Here is a 17,920-nt window from a genome sequence, read left to right as displayed (position 1 = left end):
ACACACACACACACACACACACACACACACAAGCAAACCGCCCACACACAAACAAAACACACACACACACCCACCCACAAACAAACAAAAACACACACACACACACACACACACACACACACAGACAGTACGCCCACACACAAACCAAAACACACATGCACACACAAACATCCGCCCACACACAAACATACAAAGGCACCCAGACATATACCCCCTCCCACAATGAAACTGAAAAAAGCCCCCCACACTCACCGCCCACATACAAACAAAAACACACACACCGAGCCACAAACAAAAATACGCACACACAAACCATCCACACACAAACAAAAATACACACACACACAAACCTCCCACACACAAACACACACACACACACACACCCGCCCACACACAAACAAAAACACTCACACCTGCCCACACACACAAAAACACGCACACACAAACCGCCCACACACAAACAAAAACACACATGCACACACCCACACACAAACAAAAACACACACACACATACCCACCCACAAACAAATACACACACATATACAAACTGCCCACACACAAAAAAACACACATGCACACACACACACACACACACACACACACACCCACATACAAACAAAAACACACACACCCACCCACACACAAACAAAAACACACATACACACACACACAAACAAAAACACACATGCATACACAAACCGCCCACACACAAACAAAAACACACATGCATACACACACCCACCCACACACAAACAAAAACACGCACACACACAAACCGCCCACACACAAACAAAAACACACCCACCCACCCACACACAAACAAAAACACACATACACACACACACAAACAAAAACACACATGCATACACAAACCGCCCACACACAAACAAAAACACACATACACACACCCACCCACAAACAAACAAAAACACACACACATACACAGACAGTACGCCTACACACAAAACAAAACACACATGCACACACAAACATCCACCCACACACAAACATACAAAGGCACATACAACCACCTAGACACATAACCCCTCCCACAATGAAACTGAAAAAAGCCCCCCACACTCACATGCACCAATACACACACACACACACACACACACACACACACACACACACACACACACACACACACACACACACACACACACACACACACCAACACATGCACACCCACCAATACACACACCAACATACACACACATCAACCCAAACACACACAGACCAACACACCAACCCACACACATTCACACACACACAGACACACACACACCAACCCACAGAAACACAAACCATCCCGCACACGCCAACCTACACACAACACACATACACCAACCTACACACACCAACACACAGTACTGTGGGTGTTTACACTCACACACGCATGTTCTATGAGACTTCACCTAAACACTTAATGGTCTAACCAAAAACATATTTTGGCACCGTGCAGAATGAACAGTCATGGCCCAACAGAGCCAGACAGCTTTCTGCTGCACACTCTACGTCAGAACCAACATGTATCCTTCACACTAACGGGCTGGGGGACATGCAGATGTGCCCTTGAGTGGGAGATGATCAGACGTGGCACTCACTTGATAGGCTGCGTCTGATCTACAAAAGGCCTGGATAGTTAAAGGCAACGTATCAACCCGCACGAAGAACATCTACTCAGGGCAGAACTCCACATTAGCTGCAGCTACTCTGTACATCTGCGCTGCTGTTGAGAATGTTTCTGTGATCCTCCTGGCACAGTGCACCAGTCCCTACAGGTGTTTGCTGTATCACAAACCATGTGCTTTTCAGTCTTCCCATGTATAGTTAGTCCTCTCATGTAGATCCTTCATACTTTTCTGCTGTAGGTGCTGTTCATCCAGTCCACCCACATAGTCCACACAAACAACGCTGACCTCATTTCATACTAAACAGTTCATCATTTAAATTCTGTATTTACGGTAATTTTAAATTGCAAATATTTAGGATTGTGGAGAAAAGTTTATTCATAAGAAATCTCAAGCTAAACTACATAAGTGGGGCTGAAAGTCCTGTGAAGCACTCCAGCAGTACCACTATGTGAACTCTATGTGGCAGGAGTGGGAGGAGCCTCTATGTGGCAGGAGTGGGAGGAGCCTCTATGTGGCAGGCGTGGGAGGAGCCTCTATGTGGCAGGTGTAATACAGAGGTGGGAGGAGCCTCTATGTGGTAGGTGTGGGAGGAGCCTCTATGTGGAAGGTTTGATACAGAGGTGGGAGGAGCCTTTATATGGTAGATGTGATACAGAGGTGGGAGGAGCCTCTATGTGGCAGGTGTGATACAGATATGGGAGGAGCCTCTATGTGGCAAGTGTGATACATATGTGGGAGGAGTTGGATCAGAGACATGGCTGGCATAGAGATGTGGGAGGAGCCTCTGCATTGTGGCTGGCATAGAGATGTGGGAGGAGCTTCTGCGTGGTGGCTGGCATAGAGATGTGGGAGGAGCCTCTGCACGGTGGCTGGCATAAAGATGTGGGAGGAGCCTCTGCATTGTGGATGGCATAGAGATGTGGGAGGAGTCTCTGTGTGGTGGCTGGAAGCTGCAATGATGAGCTGCTGGATATGGTGACATGGACATGGTGAGTTTGTTGCGCATCAAAGCTCAAGATGACTGCATTTATGTCATGATCAGGCGTGTGTGTGTGTGTGTGTGTATGTGTGTGTGTGTGTGTGTTTGAGAGAGAGAGAGAGAGAGAGAGAGAGAGAGAAGCTGGAGAGTGTGAGAGTGGATATGAGTGAGAATGAGCGAGATAAAGTTTGTGTGAGAGTGAATGTGTGTGTGTGAAAGAGAGATAGAACCAGGAGTGAGGAGTGTCTGTGACATGTATAAACAGGTATGAGTATGTTTGTGTGTGTGCATGTGCGTGTGTGTGTGTGTGTGTGTGTGTGTGTGTGTGTGTGTGTGTGTGTGTGTGTTTGTGTGCTTGCACATTGGCAATGTAAGATGATGAGTTTTCGCTGCATAATCAGCTGGGCGCAGGTGGACACACTTTCACAGACTAACACAAACAAACACTCACGCTCCTACACACCACACTCACAACCCTCACACAGACACACACACCAACACGCCTCAGACGTCACAGTACTCTCCTTCAGAACTCAATCTCTTTAACAGCATTCCATCTTAATGCCTACGTGTTCAGGAACATCACCCTCTTCAATACCTGATATTGACAAATATTGACAAATGCACACACATGCACACACACATATGCATACACATATCAACCACACACACACACACACACACACACACACACACACACACACACACACACACACACACACACACACACACACACACAACCCACACATACAAGTTTACACAACCCCACACACACACACACACACACACACACACACACAACCCACACATACATGTTTACACAACCCCACACACACACACACACACACACACACACACACACAAATACTCTAAGCCTAACCTGCAGTGACATTTCCCGGGTAAAAGAAGAGCTTAACACACACACGGCAAAGAACTCCTCCCAATCAAAAAACAGAACAGCAAGACCCAACATGACAGAGAGAAACATCATCCCTCTGTTGGCACAAGAACTTCACCCGTGGACCACAGGAGCCTGCGTCTGGGCAGAAAGGCCAGCAACACGGCGAGGAACACAGCAACCCCCCGTGCGCACAGGCGCACACCCCAGGGCATGACTCATCAGCGCTCCCAAGAGGACGCGATACACCTGCAGGAATGCTGACGGGTCCTCGCGTGTGTTTGCCAGTGTCTACGCGCCTGTACAGCCCCGCGGTTCTCCAGCTCCTCGCTGTATCGGTGGACGTCTTTGGCGGGATTCGTGGTTAGTGCAGATAACAATGCTCCCGAGACTCCCACACACAACCTGGCCTGCCGAGATGAAGACGCCCTCTTCATCCTCATTACAGTCAGGGCGATATTTCCACCGTACGAACCTCTGCCTCGAACAACGCTGCTCAACACCCAGCAGCAGGAACTTTGCAGAGAAGCTGCAAAACTGTGGCTTCAACAGCTTTGTTTGAGCATTACGGTCCAAAGCCTCTGTCATCTACTCCATTAATGGTGATCCAGCCGGATTTCCTCTGTGGCTACACACTCGTTTGGTGAGATTTTAGAAAGCTACAGTTCCTCTTGAGTGATGGTGAGACGTTTTTTTTTTTTACCATTGTTCTTCATAGACATCCAAAAAATGGTATTTTCAAGGTATTTCACACAGACACACATACACACATATAATATGATATTTGCACATATGGGTAACAAATACTATTACACATGAATCATAAAGAAGGTTCTGGAATTGTTTTTTATTCCCCCAAAAAAGACTTAAAAAATACAAGAAAAAAGGAAAAACATGCAACAAAAATACCTTCATCTCGCGGCCGGTTCATTGTAGATTCATCGTGTTTTTTTGTGAGCGGACCTAAGGGTTAAGACAAAAAGGAGGGGGAAAGAGAAAAGAGAAAATTCAAAAAAGATTACTGTGGTACGAAAAAAAACACGTCAAAACTAAGAGAAAAAAATCAAAAAAGAAAAGAAGAAAGAGCAAAAAAGACAAACCAGCAAGAGTGTCATTGATCTCATTTTCAAAAGAGCAAAAAGCAAAAGAAAATTAAAAAGGCATCATAAACATAATCAGTGCAAGAAAGACACAAACCGGCAAGATGAGACGTGTGGGTTGTGTGGGTGTATTCTCTGGGCAGTGTGAGGTGTGTGGGTATTCTCTGGGCAATGTGAGGTGTGTGGGTATTCTCTGGGCTGTGTGAGGTGGATATTCTCTGGGCAGTGTGAGGTGTGTATTCTCTGGACTGTGTGAGGTGGGTATTCTCTGGGCAGTGTGAGGTGTGTGTGTATTCTCTGGGCAGTGTGAGGTGTGTGTGTATTCTCTGGGCAGTGTGAGGTGTGTGTATATTCTCTGGGCAGTGTGAGGTGTGTGTGTATTCTCTGGGCAGTGTGAGGTATGTGTGTATTCTCTGGGCTGTGTGAGGTGTGTGTGGGTATTCTCTGGGCTGTGTGAGGTGTGTGTGGGTATTCTCTGGGCTGTGTGAGGTGTGTGTGTATTCTCTGGGCAGTGTGAGGTGTGTGTGTATTCTCTGGGCTGTGTGAGGTGGGTATTCTCTGGGCTGTGTGAGGTGGGTATTCTCTGGGCAGTGTGAGGTGTGTGTGTATTCTCTGGACTGTGTGAGGTGGGTATTCTCTGGGCTGTGTGAGGTGTGTGGGTATTCTCTGGGCTGTGTGAGGTGTGTGGGTATTCTCTGGACTGTGTGAGGTAGGTATACTCTGGGCAGTGTGAGGTGTGTGTGTATTCTCTGGACTGTGTGAGGTAGGTATACTCTGGGCTGTGTGAGGTGTGTGGGTATTCTCTGGACTGTGTGAGGTAGGTATACTCTGGGCAGTGTGAGGTGTGTGTCTATTCTCTGGACTGTGTGAGGTGTGTGTGGGTATTCTCTGGGCAGTGTGAGGTGTGTGGGTATTCTCTGGGCAGTGTGAGGTGTGTGTGTATTCTCTGGACTGTGTGAGGTGGGTATTCTCTGGGCAGTGTGAGGTGTGTGGGTATTCTCTGGGCAGTGTGAGGTGTGTGGGTATTCTCTGGGCTGTGTGAGGTGGATATTCTCTGGGCAGTGTGAGGTGTGTGGGTATTCTCTGGGCTGTGTGAGGTGGATATTCTCTGGGCAGTGTGAGGTGTGTGGGTATTCTCTGGGCAGTGTGAGGTGTGTGGGTATTCTCTGGGCAGTGTGAGGTAGGTATTCTCTGGGCAGTGTGAGGTGTGTAGGTGGGACTGGTGCTGTACTTTGGTATTGCCCCTTTTACATTGTCTTTAGTATTGTTGGTTCTAGAAGCTTGTTGGGCTTCTGAGGTTGAAGGAAAAATCAATGGCGTAAGGGAATAAGGAATGAACCTCATTGGCTGGAAAACCAAGACTCGCCCCCCCATTCAATCCCACGGTCTGCGGGATCCCCTAGCTCTGGTGAGGTGCCCCCCCACACTCAAAAAAGTATGTGGGGAGTCAAGGAGCATAGGGGTCCTATAGAGAAACACACTGCACACACACACACATACATCGCATACACACACATTGCACACACACACACACACACACACTGAATAGGATGCCGGGGTTATATGAGTAGGGGAGGATGTTGTCTTTCTTTTTGTTTTTGCAGAAGCAGATGTAAAAGATTCTGCTGCTGATGTCATGAAGCTACATGGTTGAAAATTTCTCACATAGTCCCTGAAATGAACCTGTATTCAGCAGAGCAAGCCAGACATGGAGAAAGAAAGCAGCCTTTACATGAAAACACGTCAGGTTAGGCGATTAACCTCTGTAACACCACGTGGCCCAGTAGAACACTGAGGTCCAAAATACTGCATCCTGTTCTGGATCGAATGTCTTTGCGTTACTCTCTTTGCGTTACAGAGCATCCACTGTTTGGACGATGTGAAGAAGACAGACAAATGCTGAAAAACTGTGTGTGCTGTAAATCTCCAAAAACACACCAATGCCCTCTAATATTTGACTGTCCTACTCCATGTATGCAAGTGTGTGGGCATATATATGTGTGTGTGTGTGTGTGTGTGTGTGTGTGTGTGTGTGTGTGTGTGTGTGTGTGTGTGTGTGTGTGTGTGTGTGTGTGTGTGTGTGTGTGTGTGTGTGTGTGTGTGAGAGATATCAGGGGGGAGGGAAGAATACAAGGAGAGAGAAACAATGGAGGACAGAGGGAGACAGACATCAAATCTCCCTCCTCTCACCGGTTCTGAGAGATTGAGATCTAATTGAACTCTGAATGGTAATCTTGACCGACAACCACGGTCAAAAAAAACTTGAAAAAGAATGACAGAGAAGAAGGTAAAAAAAAACCCCATCTGGCACTAAGAGAAGTTTTAGTTTATTAAGGTGAACTGAGCAGCACCCATTTTTCTCCCATTCTCCATTTTCCTCCATTTCTCTCCATTTCTATGCAGTGGATTTAAATGGCTTACACGCCTCAGGCCAGTCCACTTACCTGAGAACATCCATTCAAACCCTTGTGCTTAGGTCTGCATGCTTCAGTCTGTTTAATGAGCAGCACACCAACGCTGAATCACTTCAGCAAGGTCCACTCCTACTCTACTGACTTTCACTCGTTTCTCCTCTTTTGCCTTCCTGTGACTCCTTCTTGTCTTTTATCACTTCTCCTCTCATCAACTCCCTGCCCACTCCACCTCTACTGATGCCTCTCTCTCTCCCTCTCTCTCCCCCCACTTCTCTCTCAGTGGTGTGCAGCAAGGCTGAGGCGTGGGTGCTTTCAAACTTTGCCAAGACCTTCCCAGACACTGCAGAGAGCGAGAGGTGTCCTTGTGCGTGGGGCTAAAGGAGCACACTGATGTCATGGCCTTGAAGTTTACACGCGCCACGCGTAAAGAGCCGTGTCCCTTCAAGCAGAGCGCTGTGGCTAACCTTCTGTCTCGTCCTGAGGTCAGCTTTCGGTCCATTTCTCACACCCGTTTACTGAGACAAGACACAGTGTAGGACAGCGTAGATTCACACAAGCAAGCACACATGCATTTCAGTGTGACTAAAATTCAGATGCTTTTCTTGTTTTATTGTACTGGGTTCCTACAGAATCCTCTTTATCTTGTGATGGCCACAGCTTGACAGAGACCCCCGTTTTCAGCGTCTGGGTCTCTGGAGGGCTGTCAGCAGTGCGTTGGCTGAGGCAGACACAGGTCTTCAGGAACCCTGCTAAGTGCACTTGCATGCTCAGTCTATGAAAATAATCCCAAGTTTCTGATCAAACAATGAATGAGGGAATTCAATGCATCATTTTAATAAGTCAATCAAACTCTAGCGGCATTGCTTCATGCGAACGCTGCCGTCAATCTCATTATTTGTTCTTTACAGGTTTGCATTTATTCAGGTAGGAATGCATCAGCTGCAAAGTTTTGCAGGAGACTGTGTGCATTAGCTGTAGCCTACAGGTAGTTATTACATTAGCTGTACTGGTAGTTATTACATTAGCTATACTAGTAGTTATTATGTTAGATGTACTGGTAGTTATGACGTTAGCTGTACTGGTAGTTATTATGTTAGCTGTAGGCTACTGGTTATTATTGCGTTAGCTGTACTGGTAATTATTACATTAGCTGTTCTGGTAGTTATTACATTAGCTGTACTGGTAATTATTACGTTAGCTGTTCTGGTAGTTATTACGTTAGCTGTACTGGTAGTTATTACGTTATCTTTGCTGTGGGCCAGGTCTGCAGTGCTAAGCGTTTAGGTGAAGGTGCATGTGGCTGTAAACCGCTGCTCCACACTGATGCCCATGAAAAAATAATATGCTGCACAGCATGAACCTGTAGCCTCAGCTACAACGATCTCTCTCTCTGACTCACGCTTTGTTTCTCAACTCACATTCATCTCTTCTTTTCAAAGATATAATTAAAAATGTAATATCTCTTTAATATTGCTTTCCTTGATCTACATAAACACACACCATGTTTATCCCTTAAATCCCTTTAGAAAGCTCTCTCTCTCTCTCTCCTTCAATTTCTTTCTGTGTGCTTATGTAATACTACTTCAGTGCCACTTCCTGTATTGATCTCACACTGCACCAATCACGGCTGACCACGCAGTAACCCTTTGTGTCAGCCATCAACATTAAAAATGAAGCTGCAGTCATGCATATATGTCTATGTGGCTAGGTTAATGTGTGTTGAGGTGTGTATGTGGCTAGGGTGTTGAGGTGTGTATGTGGCTAGGTTAATGTGTGTTGAGGCGTGTATGTGGCTAGGTTAATGTGTGTTGAGGCGTGTATGTGGCTAGGTTAATGTGTGTTGAGGTGTGTATGTGGCTAGGTTAATGTGTGTTGAGGTGTGTATGTGGCTAGGTTAATGTGTGTTGAGGCGTGTATGTGGCTAGGTTAATGTGTGTTGAGGCGTGTATGTAGCTAGGTTAATGTGTGTTGAGGTGTGTATGTGGCTAGGTTAATGTGTGTTGAGGTGTGTATGTGGCTAGGTTAATGTGTGTTGATGTGTGAATGTGGCTAGGTTAATGTGTGTTGAGGCGTGTATGTGGCTAGGTAAAGGTGTTCTGTGTCTATGCAGCATATCATTCAGAGTGTGCTTAGATCAGTTACACGCATAAGTCTGTGTTTAACATGCATGCAGACATCTGTATATGCCTGTTTAAGGTTGTGTGTGTGCGTGTGTGTATGCGTGTATGTGTGCGTGTGTGTGTGTGTGCGTGAGAGCCTTATCAGCGGATGTCAATCGTAACTGCACATTCTTTCTCTGATTTGAGCGTCAGGCCTTGTAATCAGAGGACCACATGGGTCTAACAGGTAAACGATGGCAATCTCCTCCTTCCTGCCAAACCTGGTGGAGCACGGAAATGGCCCAGCTGCTCCTGCCTCCAGCAGCCTGGAGCTCCACGCGTCTGCCTGGAAGCTGAGCAGGCATCTCCGCCGCAGATCCGAGTTGGTCCCAACTACTCCAGAGCAGCGTGTGATGGCCCGGACACTCACATGGCTTTAGGACGTGTTGCGCAATAACAGTTTTGGCTCTGAAATCTCCTCACCGTGTCCATAGGGGAGGACTCATGCCACTTCAGTATTAGTGCAGTCTATCAAAGCGATGCAATCACCCAGAAATCAAGGCTGGCACACAGACTGCACCTTGAGGCCACATACACACACACACACACACACACAAAAAGTTTTATACTGAGATAAGAGAAGACATATTTGGTTCAGAATCTGCTGGGCAGATTTGCTAATGTGGGTCTGGAGTGAACAGATGGGCCACACCTTAAGCTGGTCTTCTCTACGCCATCTAGATCCCAGATAAGGACAGTCATGGTAAGCACAAACGGGAGGCATGCTGGAAAGGATTAATGCGGTCTGAAGGTCAGGGCTATTGGGCTGAATTAGTGCATCCCAGCCAGCGTGGAGGTCAGTGGGAGAATATGCTGGCGTAACATCACTGGTGTGAGATGTTTAATAATGGTCTGCTATATTTCGAGGGCTGGCATATGTCGGGAGCAGGGTTAGGACATGTCTCGTGTTGGCCAAGCATCTCAGGATCAGCTGCCTGCTGTTCATACAAGCACATTTATATGGAAATGAAAGAGACAAAGTGATATCGGTTCGGTCAGGCTGAGCGCCCGAACTGCAGCTGTGGGAGATGGCAAGTGAGGAGAGAGAGCAAACCTAGACAGAGCTGAAACGATACGTGGGCTTTGAATAGAGAGAAAGAAGGGAACTGTGTGGTAGAGATAGAGGGATAGAGCAAAACAGGGAAGGAGAGAGAGAGAGAGAGAGAGAGAGAGAGAGAGAGAGAGAGAGAGAGAGAGAGAAAGAGTACATGGCCACAAGGTGATTGGAATATAATGTGCTTTGTGTGTGTGTGTATATGTGCGTGTGTGTTTGTGCATGTGTTTGTGTGTGTGTGTGTGTGTCCATGCGACAGGGGGAATGTTTCGGAGAGATAGAGCGAGTGTGTGTGAAAAGAGGAGTGTTTAAACAGAGAGGAGAGGGAGAGAAGCCAGAGAGAATGACATTTACAGAGGGCTGCCGATGGAGAAGGCGTGAAGGTTAAAGCAATTTCCCAGCAACACCAGCGCTGGCAATTACTGGGGTGTCACATGATCTGTATGATACCCAGACCTGTGTCTGTCTACGTCATCGACGCTTACGACGGCCGTAAGCAGGTATAGCAGGTCATAGCAGGTATCTGAGGAGGCAGCACTATGAAGTGTGACTATAGCTGTTATAACCATAACTACCTGTAACTGTAACTGCTGTACTGTCCACAAGGTTGTGTAATAAATGCTCCATAAACCCATAAAATAGTCAAGCACCCTGAAAAGTCATTGGCTGGTTTGCCTCTCTTCCTAGACTGTATATATGTGTATCAGTGTGTGTGTGTGTGTGTGTGTGTGTGTGTGTGTGTGTGTGTGTTTATGACAGATGCAGGCTAATCGTGTTGGTTTAGAATAATCTAGCTCATTTTGAGGGACAATCTCTCCTACGCATCTTGCTTACATAGAGCTAATCTTGTTAAAACATTCAAAACAGGGCCACTAATCTCTCAAAGACTGAGACAAAGCATGCCACTTTCTCCCAGTCTGAGAGCTCAAGGTCTTCTACTGGATCGTCTGCAAAAACCACAAGCCCTGATGTTCCATGGAGGAGGTAAAGACAGCAGGACCTGATAGCAGGACCCATTCCCATCCATCCTTCCATCCTTCCATCCTTCCTTCCATCCTTCCATCCTTCCTTCCATCCTTCCTTCTCTGATCTGTTCTCATGGTCCCTTCTCCCTCAGCAAGCCCTTTCCAAACCACAGGGAGACATGCAAGCTCTCTCTGTGTGTGTGTGTGTGTGTGTGTGTGTGTGTGTGTGTGTGTGTGTGTGTGTGTGTGTGTGTGTATATGTGTGTGTGTGTGTGTGTGTGTGTATATGTGTGTGTGTGTGTGTGTGTGTATATGTGTGTGTGTGTGTGTGTGTGTGTGTGTGTGTGTGTGTGTGTGTGTGTGTGTGTGTGTGTGTGTGTGTGTGTGTGTGTGTGTGTGCGAGGGAGGGAGGGAAGGAGGGAGGAAGAACGTAGAGAAGGGTTGGGAGAGTCTTATTTGCATTCAGAGCCATTTGCCACCTCAGCTACAGAAGGCGCTGAAGAGAGAGAGAGAGAGAGAGAGAGAGAGAGAGAGAGAGAGAGAGAGAGAGAGAGAGAGAGAGAGAGAGAGAAATAGAGATGGACATGGAAATAGTGAAAGAAAAAAGGAGAGGTTGGAAAACCACTACAATATTATAACAGGAATAAGTTCTCTACAGTGCAGGCTTTGCCTCTGTTCAATATCCACCTTACAGCTACCAGCCATTCCAGAATGTTCTACCATGCATCATCTACGATATGTCAGAGAGCTGATTCTATTACTGAGATCCATTCATTCCCACATCTGAGTCCTCTTCATGCCACCACAGGTGAGGACGTGCAACACCACCAGGGCCCAGGAGAGGCAGTGGTGAGTTCACACAGGAGCTGACCCCGCCCCCCACTTATACCCTCCCCAACGCGCTGGTGATCCACAATGAAAGCAGAGATATGAGGTGGAGGAAAGAGAGAGTGAGGGATGGTGGTGGTGGGGAAGTGAGAGATGGGGAGAGTGAGAGATGGTAGTGGAGAAGTGAGAGATGGGAGAGAGAGTGAGAGGGGTGAGAGAGGGGTGGGGGAGAGAGTGAGAAATGGGGGAGTGAGAGATGGGTAGAGACAGATGGGGGAGTGAGAGATGGGGAGAGACAGATGGGGTAGTGAGAGATATTTAGGGGAGCAGGGGTAAGAGAGAGCAACAGGGACAAAAAGAAGACACATCCCACCGACCCCAGAGAATGTAACATCTGCATGATGACGGAATAACTCACACACTCATTCACGCGCATACACAAAAACAAGCACACACACACACACACACACACACACACACACACACACACACACACACGTGCATGTGCTCAAACTTTTTCTTCCTGCTCTTTCTCACTTCTGGGGCTATAAATAGTTCGCAGATCGCAGCTTGTGCCTCTTGCAAATTCCCTCATTGAGAGTCTAGCAGAGAGGCAAATAGATGAACACACACACACACACACACACACACACACAAACACACACACACACACACACACACACACACACACACACACACACACACACACACACACACAGTTCTGATGCGAAGTCTGACAGCGATGAGCTAGAGGAGCTGCAGGGTTGCCAAGGCGACCTTGCCTCTGAATCCCCCCACCTCTAATCTTAGCTTCATCTATCCTAACTGCTCTCTCTCTCTCTCTCTCTCTCTCTCTCTCTCTCCACCATTTCCCATCTCCCTTTCTTTTTCTCTATTTCCCTCTATACACCCATTCATCCTCAGGTGTGTCCTTTGTTCTGTCCAGCTCACACACCTGCCATTAGCAAACACAGCCTCTGTGGACGCTCCTTTGGACACGCCCCCTAGAAGGTCACCCAAAGACCTGACCTCAGCTCCAGCTCCCCTGGGTCCTAGAAGACCCCATCTAATCCCCCAGCATTTCCGTGCTAGCGCCCCCACCTTCACTATCCACTGCTCCTTTACAGTCTGGGCGCTCCGTGTCGTCTCAGTCACCGCTCGGTGCCGTGCAAGTCGGTCCAGGTCCACTCGGCCTACGGCACCCCAGCGTTAATTACAATCTCTGTCCGCCAGTGCTTGTCCACTGCGTCCGCCATCTTCCCCCTCGCTGCAGGAGGAGGCCAGCCAGACCCTCCACGATCTCCACCCGACAGACGGACCCCATCACCGCTGGCCTGTGACACGCACAGAGCCCATCGGAAGTGCGAATCTTGACTGTTCCTGCACCGAGGCCACGCATAATATCATCTCTGTGCTGCAGTGTATTTCAAACGGTTATTTATGCATTTATTAACTTATTCTCATGAACTATTTATCTGCACATTTGTTTATCTATTTATAGCCCCCGCAGTGAGAGCTGAGGGTGCTGCAGGAAGCCTTCTGCAGTGGTGTGGGCACGCTCACACTGCTCCACACACACATGATGAAATCTGCAGCGAACAGGGAGTTTTGTTCCTTCTCTGAGGTCTTAAGTGTGGACAGAGTCCAGCTTCTGGGATCTCAACAGTGTTATTCAATTCACTTATATTAATGTCAACTGAGACTGCAGTGAGACACTGGCTTTAGCGTCTTATGATCTTTGCACTGACGTGCGAAGGAAACTGAAGACTGATCCCGAACCATCAAACCTCTGCCTAAACAACCAGGATAGACTTCCACTCCCAAACAGCTCCCAGCTCCCCCAGGGTCCTAAAGCCCAACCCTTCTTAAGGAGCTTATGCAGACCTGGCATGGCTACAGGGAGTTTAGAGAATAAAGACAGACGGGCCAAGCAGAAGACAGATAGAGAATAGAGAGTGAGTGAGAGGTAGAGAATGAGAAAAAGAGAGAGAGGGAGAGAGAGAGAGAGCAATGGATGACTGCAAAATAAGTGAAAGATGAAAAAAGACACCATATCCAAAATCATTCTTTTACTTGCTTGCCTGATGGAAAGAAAACTCACTTTCTGGTGCCTGCAGGCTTCTCCTGAAAAGTTACAATAGGAATTCAGGAATTCAGAAAAGTTACAGTAGGATACATCACTTGCCCGAGGAGCTCTTTGGCCAATAATATTGAATGTTTTTTCTGTAGGTGCTGGGTATTTCATATTACATATGTAAATATACGCGTACACACACATAAATCATCTTCTCAACTCATCACTACAACGGGGCAACGGTGATTTTGCTTCAAAATATGTTTCCAGAATTTCTCTGAAATCATCTGTATGTGTTTTGTTGGCAGACATTACATTATATTTTTGAAAGAGGTTAATAATTAACTTTAAAAAATATTATTATTTAAATAAATATATATTTAAATATAGTCTTGTTTATGAATAAATAATAACAATTTTGATTGCCCTGATAGAAAAATTTCATTTAAAAGAAACCATACTTTTATAGCATAAAAAGTACTATAATATATTGACATATTTTAGTGTGAAAAGCAAAAAATGTTGCAATTTTGCTGCCCAGTGTAACTACCAAGGCCTCAGTGTGAGTGCATGAACATGCAAGGTGATGACCGGGTGGAAGAGGGCGTATCGGGCGCTCTGGGGCGGAGCTGGAGGCGGGGCCGGACAGACCTGTGCTGGGGGGTGGAGCCAGAGAGACAGGGAGGCTTCGCATGACGGATCACCGGCGGGAAGAGGAGCACTGCAGCGCTGGGCACCTGCCCAATCACACGGAGGGAGATGTATGGGAGGGCACGTTGTCTGGGGCAGCGGAGGGGAGGGAGGGGCACCAGCCCGTCGTCCCCGCCGACAGTGACTGATGAGGAATCTGATCCTCTGCCAACCAACCACCCCCCCACCCAACCCCCCCAGGGGTCTTTACACCAAGCAACAGCAACCCATGCTCCACGTGCTGCTCTGGATGCTCTAGGGTTCTAGCATTCAGCTCTCTCTCTCTCTCTCTCTCTCTCTCTCTCTCTCACACACACACACACACACACACACACACACACACACACACACACACACACACACACACACTCACTCACTCACTCACTCACTCACTCACTCACGCAGGTTATGCATAATCGTTTTGCATATATTAAGCATATCATGGTAAATATGAATGATAAGCTCATAAATGGTTAAAATTAGGGGCACATAACCATGAGTTTTGTACAAAATGGCTCATTATGGAATAAGCAGGCTTGGCTCCGCCACTACTGTAGTATGGACTAGCTGCATTATGGGGAATTTAGGGATTTGGAAGAATGGAAATCGGTAGATTTGGGAGTGTGGGACCTGGCAAATGTTGTAGAGGTCACTGCTATGGCACACAGGATAAAGAGGGGAGAGAGAGAGAGAGAGAGAGAGAGAGAGAGAGAGAGAGAGAGAGAGAGAAAGAAAGAAAGAGAGAGAGAGAGAGAGAGTGTTGGGCTGTGAATGCTCACAGAAGCGACAGGCTACTGGTGGTGTTGACAGGCAAGAGAATAAAGCAACTATTTTCACACCAGGGGTGTTTCCTATGAAAGCACAAACACACACACACACACACACACACACACACACACACACATATACACACACAAATGCAAACACACTCAAATCTGTTGTCAGTACAGATGAAGTGTCGTTGCTCTTTGCATGTTTAAGTGTGATATACCGCATCCTCTGTGGACATGACTGCAGGAGAGTGTGGGCGTTTCACTGCTGCACGCTGTGGACATCCTCTTCTTATTAAGTTGGAGTTGAATTTCAGTTCAATTAGGTCTGATTGCAAACATCTTATATAAGAAAAAACGACTGGAAAAAAGAGGTGTGTGTAATCAGATCGGGGACGGAGGACTGGAGAGAAGTGGGGAGAAAATGCTCAGATTGCAATTAGATGCCAATATTGATATTGATCATTTCTTTAGTCTGCAATCTGAGCTGATCACCAGGGAGCATTAATTACAAGAAAAAACAAAACAAAACAAAATGTAGCTTCACAAATCGACCCTGTGGCCCGCTGTGGTCTCTCTCTCTCACACAAAACTCCAAAACCAAGATGAAGGAGGTGGAGAGGGGGACAGAGGCCCACGCTTTGGATCATACGACCCCCGGGACTGGGCCTGAGCCCTGGAGCACGCACCCACCTCCACCCACACTGCACCCACTGCAGGCTGGGTGGCCAGGGGTGACATCACCACCTCCTTCCCCCGGCCAGGAGAGGAGAGAGGCGGAGGAGGGCGGCGTTGCTGCAGCGCAGAGCGACGAGTCTTCCGATAGCAAAAAAATCAGCAGAAGCTGGAACAAAACGACGTGACCCCCATCCCTGCTCCCCGTGACCTAGTACTGCCACTCACCGTCCTCCGTGGGCACGTAGACGTTGAGGTAGAGGCAGTCCTCGCTCTGGTTCTGGATGTAGGTGGCTGCCACGTCCAAGCTGTCGGTGAACCACACGGGAAGCATGATCTCGGGCAGCACGCCGTGCAGGTTCTGCGGGCAGACGGGCGCGAACTGCGTGGCGTTGCGCAGCTCGGGCCACGAGCCGGGCGCCTCCGGCGGCTGAAAGCGGCGGTCGCCGATGGGCGGCGTGGCGTAGGGCACGCCCAGGTACTGCTCCACCGGGCCCAGGATCTCGTTGTTCAGCTCCTTCTTGACACCGCGCAGCTTGCCGTAGTTTGTGGTGACGGTGGGGTGCTTGGCGCTGGGGTCGAGGCGCTGGCATGAGCCCAGTGCCACCCACAGTGCCAGGCAGAGCGTGGCGGTGAGGGCAAGAGTGTCTGGCCTGTGGGCGTCGACGGAGGGGCGGCGGCTCGAGCGCGGGGGTCCGCATGGCCGTTCCTTCTCTTTTGATCTTGCCTTCCTTCTCTTTTGATCTTTTTGCTTGTGAGCTGTAACAAAGGTGAGGGCGGGGCTGTAGGGGGCGGGGCTGTAGGGGGCGGGGCTGGAGTGTTTATCCTGGGAAGAAGCTGGTAATTGGAGGGTGATTGTCTGGGATGAATGGGTAAGTGTGTTCGTCGGGCGGAGTGGGTGGTGTCCTGAGGCTGAGGAGAATTAGGCTGGGGAAGGAGGTGGGGTAAATGGGGTGGGGGGAGTTTAGGTGAATGAAAGGGTTAGGGAGGAGGAGGAGGAGGAGGAGGAGGAGGAAGAGGAGGAGGAGTCACTGGTGTCTTTCTCTCAGTGCCACCAGGTTAATGTGATGATGTGACAAAGGTCAAAGGTGAAAAGTCTGTTACGTTCCATCTCCCTGGGCAGCACTCATGGGGTCAGTGGCAGAGGTCACACAGACACTTGAAAGTCCTGTCGGGAGCAAGAGAGAGTAAAGGCCAAAGGTCAGAGTTTAAGCCAAAAACCTTTCAATTGAACAGCAGCAACTAATAACACCTCTGCAGGGTAGAAATTGAAAAATTCTGTAACTCCCTAATCAACACTGACCTACTTTCTTAAAGGTTATGCATTCCCATACAGACGCTGAATGCACAGATGAATGCCCTTTGACAGGATATGCCACCTGATATTTTCTGGGCTGTGCAGAAACACAATGAAGCTGAAATGATTCCAAAACATGTGACTTCAGAAAATGTCTCGCAAACACCACGGAAAAGGTCTGAACGTCTTACTACTAGTTATATATCTGCAGGGGGAATTACAAATAATAATAATAATAATAGTAATAATAACACACTGTTGTATTATGTGGGGGTACAGACACTTTAGAAGGAAAACAAGGAAAGCAACATCTAAAAAGACGTGTAGTTATTTATGACTAGCAAAGCAAATGTACAGATCGGAATGCAGGGAATCTGCGG

The 17,920-nt window shown here is 47.8% G+C and overlaps 1 protein-coding gene across 2 annotated transcripts in view; it reads right to left on the bottom strand.

Moving 5' to 3' along the window:
* Positions 1–17,157, bottom strand: part of nlgn2a (neuroligin 2a) — an 88,662-nt gene extending 71,505 nt beyond the window's left edge. Inside the window, exons 1-2 of one of the 2 annotated variants that reach the window (XM_076987410.1) lie at positions 16,472–17,157; positions 4,424–4,477 (exon numbers count right to left, since the gene is read on the bottom strand). In XM_076987410.1, coding sequence (XP_076843525.1) covers positions 4,424–4,477; positions 16,472–16,577 — 160 coding nt within the window. In that variant the 5' untranslated portion in view covers positions 16,578–17,157. The remainder of the gene's footprint in view (positions 1–4,423; positions 4,478–16,471) is intronic. The other variant, XM_076987411.1, reaches the window with a different exon arrangement.
* Positions 17,158–17,920: the final 763 nt, after the last annotated feature.

This window comes from Brachyhypopomus gauderio, unplaced genomic scaffold, assembly GCF_052324685.1.
Source record: "Brachyhypopomus gauderio isolate BG-103 unplaced genomic scaffold, BGAUD_0.2 sc52, whole genome shotgun sequence".
In the NCBI taxonomy this organism is placed as follows: domain Eukaryota; kingdom Metazoa; phylum Chordata; class Actinopteri; order Gymnotiformes; family Hypopomidae; genus Brachyhypopomus; species Brachyhypopomus gauderio.
The sequence above is the reverse complement of the archived record's forward strand: the minus strand, read 5'-3'. Positions and strand labels throughout refer to the sequence as shown.